Here is a 10,000-nt window from a genome sequence, read left to right on the forward strand (position 1 = left end):
CAAAAGATATTGGGATAAACACTCTTAGATATAACTAAAAACTAGAATATCATATGCAAGGCTCTGAAACTATTGCTTAACCCATTTATGCCTAGCGTCTAGAAAAAAGGCATTGGCAAACAGCGTAGACCCAGATGATACGCCGAATGATGCGGCGTCTCATCTGGGTCTGCGCTGTTTGCTTAAATGAATTTCTGTAAGAAATATTCTAAATATAGAAATAAATATACTAAAAATCCCTAATTTTGGAAATAAATTGATCCAATTTAGAAGGATGGGAGAGTCCACTAGGCATAAATGGGTAAATTTTGTGCTTTTATTTTTTTCCACATTACATGCCGACAATCACTCCCACCTGACAAACTGCAAACAATTATTCAATAAAGACTCCAATAAATATAAATTTCATTGAATAAACTTTTCATACAAACCTGCAGCACCGACGTCAAGAATGGAGAGATAGCCAAACACGTTCTTTATTCTTTATTTTTACGATCGCATATGCTCTCTGTAAATTGAGGCAATGACCGCATAGCCGAGAAAAAGTAAATGGGTGTTATGCATCGTTCGCCAACAATTTTTAATAAGGAACCAAAACTAAAATTAGGATTTATTAGGCTTATTGTTGTGCTGTTGATCAAGATTTGTAAAATGAATGTACATGTTCTTTTATATACAATAGCAACCTAAGTTGGTATTGAAGTCGTGGGAGAAAATGCATTCCATTTAATGTAATATTGACCAACAACCGTAATTTTATTTATATAATATATAAGTTTATGCTTTTCTTTTGATTGGCAGTTTGATGTTTAAAGCGCACAAAATAAATCAAAATTAAAAAAATATATACTTAATTTTTTCGCAGTAACATTTTTTCCGGATTCCCAAATTAATACAGGAAATTAAACGGATGGTAAAACTTCACGTTATGACTGTATTATTCAAATGACCCCTTATAATGTCAGCTACCGGTAAAAGTAGTGTACACATATCATGTTCCAGTCCTTTAACGGTACTATTAGCTCATTTGTGACCTCATTATTTTTGCTTTCATCTTTAATATTAAAATATTTTACTGTGATAACACGTGATTATTATTGTTAATCGATCGAACATCAATGCTTGTAAACCTAATGCAAACGTCAACAATTCTTTGTAAAAACATGGTTAAGGTGTTAGAAAGTATGTTATTAAAAGCGAAAAGTGTTGTAAATTAAGATCAATCTGGTCTTTTTTTGATTGGCTATGTTTCATCGAAATAAATAGGAGTCAAATGCATTAGAATATTCTCGTAGTAAATGTAAGACAAGACTATTGTAATTATATTATATGTATTTTATTTAATACAATGAAACATTAATTGTAAACAAATTAAGTATAAATATATTATTTTTAAAACAGAACCAGACTGTGCACTGAAGAATATAGTTCAGTAAAACGTCTGACACTAAAAATTAATTACCTTGTATACAGTGTGTCATTAAAATCTAAAGAGCTCAAGCCCTATGTTACTATTGAATTATTCAAACATATGATTAAAGATTTTTTTGTTGTAGTTCTCCATGCTCATTAGCAATATTCCAATAAAACATACACATGTAGTGTAATTGTTCAATCATTAAATTGCGCAATGATATACTTTGCCAGGAAATTTGTATCGCTACTGTTCTGTCTTGTTCCTGTGTGATATGCGAGCAAATCGCTGAAGTGGCGCCTAGTTCCTTGTCCTTTATGTCCAATAAAACAAATAACGCTGAAATGACCCATTGTAAATTTACGATTTGCCAATAGAACATAAATCGCTAGAGTGTCCCCTTTTTATTTTACTACATACCAACTGTAACCGAGTGCGGTTGAATTAAATAAGTTTTTATTAAAACAAGAAGTCACCGTTTTGCTCCCATACATTATGTATGTTAAACATATCGATTTATTGTTATCATATCGACTAAAAATATGTGCCTGTAAAACATAATGACAAGGCCGGAAAACCACTTTCCACTAATACTGTATGTCACAATTTGCTCTTGTATTATATGCAAGTGAAGCATAGTTATAACGCTAGAGTATCCATTCGTCTTTATAATAATTCCGATTTAAACTTAACGCTGGAGTGACCAACCGTCCTTTTACTATATGCAAGTAAAGCATAACGCCGTAGTAACCTTTTGTCCTTACACAATATGAGAGTAAAACATAACACAACCGTTAGCCCTTATGCTGTCTGCCAGTAAAATATAACGCCATAGCAAGCCGCCGTCTTTCTACAAATTGACAGTAAAACATACCGCAATAATAAGTCTTTGTCCGTATACAATTTAGCAAGTAAAACATACCGCAATCAAAAGCCTTTGTCCTTCTAGAGCAAGCCTTTGAACCTCTACTATATTTAATCAAAACACAACGCGAAATTACCCATTTGTCCTTATACAATTTACTAGTAAAATGACGTTATAGTTAGTCTGTATCCCTATACTATATGCAAATAAATCGTAATTCTACAGATCAACCATATACCCTTATACTTTATTCCATTAAAACATGAAGCTTTAGTTAGCGCTTATTCTTATAATAAGTGTCATTAAACCATAACACTAAATAGTTAGCATTTTTTGTCATTTTACTATATGTCAGTAAAACATAACGACACAGATTAACCCTTTCTCCTTATACTTAATGCCATTTCATTAATACGCTAGAGTAACACTTTGCAATCAGCTAGTATTCAATTAAAACATTACGCGAGATTACGCATTTGCCCTTATAATTTATGTCAGTAAAACATAACGCTTAAGTTAGCATTTGTCCTTATACATAACGCTAGAGATTATCACTTTTGTCCTTATATTATACGTCATTAAAACGGCAAACGAATTCATTCTAGTGGGAATGAATATTTCAGTCGACGTTTGACGTTTTAATCATGACGTCATCGTCGTTTAAATTATATGTTATACATATGAGCCGTGCTCTGTGAAAAGGGGTTCAATGCATGTGCGTCAAGTGTCATTTCAGATTAGCCTGTGCATTCCACACAGGCTCATCAGGGACAACAATTTCCGCTTTTATGTTATTTTTCGTTTTCAGAAAGTCCCTTCTTAGCAAAAATCCAGTTTAGGCGGACAGTCTCGTGCCTGTTTTAGGCTTATCTGGAACGACACTTAACGCACATGCATTAAACCCCTTTTTCACAGAGCATGCCTAATATTAGTATGTGCTGAAATTTAAAATGGGGGCATGGAAGTATGGTAAGAAAAAAATGTCACTGCCCTATAGTTCTGTAATTTATCAAACTCGATACGACAAAAAGGCAAGCCTGAGAAAGTACAGAACGACAAGACAGTAACCTTTCATTCTCTTTACATCTCGATAGGTCTACAAGTTGAATCCATCTCGCTCGTGGTGCTTACAATACTAAAACGGGTTTTCCGAAAATCCCGTAAAGGTGAAAAATCAGAATGGGCATGTTAAAACAATTCAAGTTATTACGTCTTGTTTGTTCGACGTGATTTAATAAATATCATATAGCATGGTTCGGGGTTAAGGTAAATATTGTCTTCTTTGAAAGTATTATCTTCCGAAGCTAAAGGTACAATATGTACTATACTCGAATATTGACTTTGTTTTCAAAACAAATCATATTACATTATAACACTTTCGTAGTTTAATTGAAACGTTGATATGTAACCGTCATTTGCGGTTAAGTACACAGAATCCGCTTCAGTTATCTTTTTTAACCCATTTAAGCCTATAAGTGGACTCTCCCATTCTTCTAAATTGGATCATTTTTTTCCAAAATGAGGGATGTCTAGTATATGTATTTCTATATTTATAATATTTCTTACATAAATTCCTTTAAGCAAACAGCGCAGACCCTGATGAGACGCCGCATCATGCGGCGTCTCATCTGGGTCTTCTCTGTTTGCAAAGTCCTTTTTTTCTAGACGCTAGGCATAAATGGGTTAATTTCGCTCTAATGTGTTGTATAACATATACACACTTTGCGAAAAGGTGTTATTTTATAAGGTATCTGCCTGTGTGTGCATTTAATGGATAATTGATTTTTGAAAGTGATATCATTTTTAATGGTAACTTGATTATTTATTCAGCTCGTTTTATTACATGAGTTTACATTATTTAGGCTTATAATAGATGGTTTTGCTCAAATGAAATGATATAACATTTCATTAATTCATTTCACTTTAGTGTAAATTTAATTAATATGTTGTAAACTTCATGTTGAATACGGATTTAAGCCAGGAAGAGATTTTTTGTAAAATAGTTTACCCGTTTGTACCTTTTTGTTCATGAATTGTGTAAGATATTATACTGAGTAGATTTTAAATAGACATTATTTTGGAAAAGAATAATGCTTTAAACTAAATTAACATATACCGCAACGTAGTCATCTTCTAAGCGGCTTTGAAAAACATTTCAATATTTACATTACCACAGAGTTGATATGAGTATGAGTTATCAAAATTTTCTCAATCTGTAAAATTGTACTTTTCGTTGGTAAATTAACGAAAATAAATAGAAAATAAATGACTGTAATGTGTCCATATCACTTTTCATACAAAGCATGCTTCATCAAAACCACATTCGAAAGCGTAAAGTATTTGTTTACACTGACTAACAATCGCATTTAATGTTTGCATATATAAAATACATAACAGTAATACTGCAAAAAACACAACTCCGAAATCATGGTTTTATTCCCAATTTACGTGAACGCTATGTACAAAAAGGTTTGCCATTACTTTACAAAATTCCTTTATCTCTCGATATTTCACAATATTAACAACACCTGTTTTCTCTGATATTTTACTGGCATTTTATTACACGTTTTGTTTTATTTCATGAACACTCATTAAACGAATCGGTCATATAATTTTGATCACATTATATTGACAAGGAATGGTTTTCTAAATGACTCATGCAAACTAGACAGGAGAACCAGCACAGTCATAATTCTACATAGATTACTTTTTATTAGAGAGTATTATACCTGCGTTACTTCAACAACGAAGTATTTACATATTATACCCCTGATATTACCTTTTCTCCTCCTCACCACCTCATACTACAATTACTAAAACTTCTAATTCCACTGCCTATGCCGATGCGATTTATTCTTACCCACCGCATGGTCCAATTTTGAATGACGTGATTTATCATACACTTAATTCTTTTGATTGACGCGAGCAAAATAAATAAGAACATAAAGTCATCGATTCATAAATATATACGATATTTTCACATACTTATAACAATTGTATTTTCATGCCAGTAATATTGACACTTTAAAGCAATCTTCAACATGTATTTGTCCCGGTAATAAAATCACAACATTTCCCATTGTATTAAATGGCTTTAATGTATTTGTGTTGCGTTGTATTACTAAGGAATGTGTGTAAAGGGGCTATAAATATGTAATTTCGAATACTACAAAACAATTTTGGAAGATGTATTGCCAATAAACTTGCTTTATAAACCATTATCCATGTGTTACAGTGGAGCAATCTGAACGTAGCATTGCGTAAGCCACTTGCTTGCTTAAACAAATAGCATTCATAACATACAGGTTTTGTTAACAGACAACTTACTGCTGGGTTCCAAAGGCTCCAACAGTAAAGTAGTTCAGAAGAAATAGTTCGTTCATAAAAATACAGCTTCCCTGGCAGCTCAAAGGTTGAAACGCACGAGTTTCGACTACGTTAGGAGAAATTAGTTTACTTAAAATGTTCTATGCACTGAACAGTTAAGATTTTATCCTGGTATTATGTTGAATCACAAATCAAAATCGTATTAATAAAAAACAAAAAAAGTCTCCATTACACGTTTCAAGTATTAACTTTCCCAGCTTGTTGCGGTATTATGTACCAATCTTACATACAACTTACGGAATGAATTAGTAAGGTTTTGAATAGCTATACTCTCTTGGAACCCTCAACATATTGAGGATCTTAGCTATGGATATGTATAAACTTTTGATAAGGGTGTCATTATGTCAATGATGTATTTACACAGAACATAACAGACAGTTAATTTAGACTTATACACATATACATAGTCTTTAATGTATACAATTATAAATAAAGTACTGTCATGTGTAAAAAATATAACAATTGTAAACAAATCAATGATACAATATTACATACAATGAAAAGAAATGATTTAAAAAAGAAGAAACAAACTTATTTACAAACGTTTTTGCAATACTTTGTTCTTGCTGGTAAGAACTGGTGGTGTTACTCATTGTCATTAGGTCAATGACTTGTTTACACTCATGTTCAATGCTTTGTTATTGCTGGTAAGAACTGATGGTGGTACTCATTGTCATTAGGTCAATGTCTTGTTTACACTCATGTTCAATGCTTTGTTATTGCTGGTAAGAACTGATGGTGGTACTCATTGTCATTAGGTCAATGACTTGTTTACACTCATGTTCAATGCTTTGTTATTGCTGGTAAGAACTGATGGTGGTACTCATTGTCATTAGGTCCATAACTTGTTTACACTCATGTTCAATGCTTTGTTATTGCTGGTAAGAACTGATGGTGGTACTCATTGTCAGTAGGTCAATGACTTGTTTACACTCATGTTCAATGCTTTGTTATTGCTGGTAAGAACTGATGGTGGTTCTCATTGTCATTAGGTCAATGACTTGTTTACACTCATGTTCAATGCTTTGTTATTGCTGGTAAGAACTGATGGTGGTACTTATTGTCAGTAGGTCAATGACTTGTTTACACTCATGTTCAATGCTTTGTTATTGCTGGTAAGAACTGATGGAGGCACTTAATGTAATTAGGTCAATGACTTGTTTACACTCATGTTCAATGCTTTGTTATTGCTGGTAAGAACTGATGGTTGTACTGAATGTCATTATTTCAATGACTTGTTTACACTAATACTCAATGCGTTGTTCTTGCTGGTCAGAACTGATGATATTACACAATATGTTATCCCATCATCAAACCCACATTAAACAGATGAAGCCCCTTCTGATAAGTTTTGATGTAGTCTACACTCTTGATACATTAAATACGCCATATAGCGACGTCATTTTGTAAACTTTTATAAAGGCTTTAATTTCTGCATGTAATTTGCGGGTAAAAAATAGTAAAATTGTTGTTTTATTTAGAAAACCAACAATGAAACATGACAGCAAAGTTGTCATTTAGAACAGTTTCTTGAATCCTTTAAACGTAAACTGATGTTAAAAACTGTACTAAACATATAATTTAAGTTCAAATTACTCAAACTGAACACAATTCACACGATACGAACAACAGTATTTACTTGGGAGAACTGGTGAATTTTCTGAGGCCTAAACTCTTTCTCCCGCTAAAATAAAAATAATAATCTCCACCTTAAAGTGAGCAATTAGAGAAATGAATGTCAAAAACTATAATTATTCTTATTTTTCCGCACTTTAAAATCGAAAACATTATAAAACTGTCATAGATCAAGATTCAATCGGATATTTATTGAGGTGTAACTGAAATGTCTAGTGTTTATGAACATCGCGCTTCATTTTCAATGTTTAGGTCTAGATGTATGCCTCATTTAGCCAGAAAATAACCTTAAATAGAATAATGGCTGCTTTAAAAGTGTTGAAATGACATGAGAAAATATAATATTCTCAACGATTCGGATTACTTCACCTGAACAAACAAACCATTGATGTGCAGAGAATTTCACTTGAACTTCGTATTTTTTTTATATTAAAATTATGAATGAGTAACAGCTAAATTTTTAAAATATAGAAAGTTGTGTAGGTATTATTACATTCATGATTGTGAATATGCACACGCTTGTTTGTACCAGGAGTCCAAAGTTCCTTAATATATGCCAAATGCCCCATTCAAACCATTGGAAATTTCGGCATACAATTGTTACCAAATTCTGTCACAACATGAAAACGAATGAAACAGCGTCCTATTTGAATGTGTGCAAAGTGAAACTTTTCTCTTTCATCTTATCATCATGTAATTGAAGTACTATGGTGTCGTATACTCTCGTTATAATGGTTCTAATTGAGCATTCAATTTTATTTTATTTTTTTCTTTTGCAACCCATTAACAATTCATCATAAAAGTTAATATGTGTCTTGTTCTGTGAAAGCTGGTCATAATGCATGTGCGTAAAGTGTCGTTCCAGATTAGCCTGTGCAATCTGCACAGGCTAATCAGGGACGACACTTTCCGCCTAAACTTGTTTTCGGTAAGGAAGGACTTCATTGAAACTAAAAATACCATTCAAGCGGAAAGTGTCGTCCCTGATTAGCCTGTGCGGACTGCACAGGCTAATCTGGGACGACACTTTACGCACATGAATTAAGCCCAGTTTTCTCAGAACAAGACCCATATGTCGTACTCAAACGCACGCAACACTCGCATGACATGTCGTTGTAAAATCGATTATTAACTGACACAATAATGCGTTTAAATTTATAAATTTATAATTTGATCTCATGTTTAATGTTTTAGTTTGTTCCCTTACGACAGTATTGTTCAATGGGGATCACGATATGTATCAAGCAACTGCATCACGCATGTAACATGTTAGAATGCCAGGCACTGGCTGTGAATATTCAATATCCTGATTTCTAGAGAACAAAGATCATTTAAGGCGCATGCGTACAGCTTATATTTTCATTCGTGACCAGATTTCAGCAATAGCTTAAACATTTGAGACGTGCTCTCTGAAAAGGAGTTTTAATGCATGTGCGTTAAGTGTCGTCCCAGATTAACATGTGCAGTCAGCACAGGCTTATCAGGGACAACACTTTTCGCCGTAACGAGAATTTTGATTAGAAGAGACTTTCTTTAAACGAAAAATGTCATAAAAGCGAAAAGAGTAGTCCCTGATTAGCCTGTGCAGATTACACGGGCTAATCTGGGAGGACACTTGACGCACATGCATTTGACCCCCTTTTTCACAGAGCACGGTCCATTTGTAAGTTGATAACAATTCCTATAATATTGCTATGTATCATTTATGTTGCTCTTGTTGTAGCCTCTGTGTGTGTACACGCTTTTCAATTATTAAAACGTTTTGACTTTTTGCAATATATATTGAATAGTGCTGTTTTTTCGATTGTGAATAAATCTCTCGCAAATCAAAATGAATTTTAACAACAATTCAGTCTCAAATGTATGAATTGCTACAATGGGTATTTATGTTTATATCACTTTAACCTTTATGCATTAATTTCCCTGTTCCAAGTCATATACAAATACTTTTTAATAACCTACTACAAAAAGTATTGTATTGGGTCACTCTTAATTACAATTATCGTCCTGTCATGGCATTACAACAGATGCACATGTTTTTTACTGGAAATAAATAGCAGCACGTGATAATGTATTAATTTATTCATTATTGCTGCAGTGCAATCAGTATTTTAAAATGTTTAGTACTTATTTTAATTTGAACTACTTTTGTGAACATAGATAAGCGTTACACGTGTTGCGCATATATCTGACTAGTTGATTGTGTTAATTTTTCAGTAGAATTTTCTAACAATGACAAAATCATAGACGCACATTTACTGTATTTTATTTTTTTACTTAACTGTTTTGCGATGCGCGTAAATATTGGTAAAGAAAGTAGTTCGTAGTTTCATTTTGTACAACGTTGACGAAGAAGGTCGATAGTTGAGAATTCGAAAATTATAAGATGAATTGTGTATTATTTTATTAAATTAGAAGAAAAGATATATACTGTAATGATATAAAGTAATAGTAATTATACAATCGTACCTGTGGTTTCCGTTATTAAATAATCCGTACATCGAATGTGTTCTACACTAAAAGAAATCTAATTTAAAAATGAGACTAGAAATTAGATGAAGAAACTATCGGGACTTTGCAACAATTTGTTTGTATTACACTAATGAGTCTAACGTTTCATCAAAGTGAATTACACCTTGAAGTAGGATGTAATACCTTTTGCACATAAGAACAAAACTGACATCAAAGAGATAAACGCT

General features: G+C 32.7%; 2 protein-coding genes across 2 annotated transcripts in view; one reads left to right on the forward strand and one right to left on the reverse strand.

The window, feature by feature from the left end:
- Positions 1-9,806, reverse strand: part of LOC127881364 (protein Wnt-9a-like) — a 67,334-nt gene extending 57,528 nt beyond the window's left edge. The window contains exon 1 of the mRNA XM_052429147.1: positions 9,771-9,806. Coding sequence (XP_052285107.1) covers positions 9,771-9,802 — 32 coding nt within the window. The 5' untranslated portion in view covers positions 9,803-9,806. The remainder of the gene's footprint in view (positions 1-9,770) is intronic.
- LOC127881366 (protein Wnt-1-like) overlaps positions 1-10,000 on the forward strand; it is a 55,138-nt gene that overhangs the window by 5,605 nt on the left and 39,533 nt on the right. The gene's annotated exons all lie outside the window — the stretch shown is intronic.

This window comes from Dreissena polymorpha, chromosome 5, assembly GCF_020536995.1.
Source record: "Dreissena polymorpha isolate Duluth1 chromosome 5, UMN_Dpol_1.0, whole genome shotgun sequence".
NCBI classification, from domain to species: Eukaryota; Metazoa; Mollusca; class Bivalvia; order Myida; family Dreissenidae; genus Dreissena; species Dreissena polymorpha.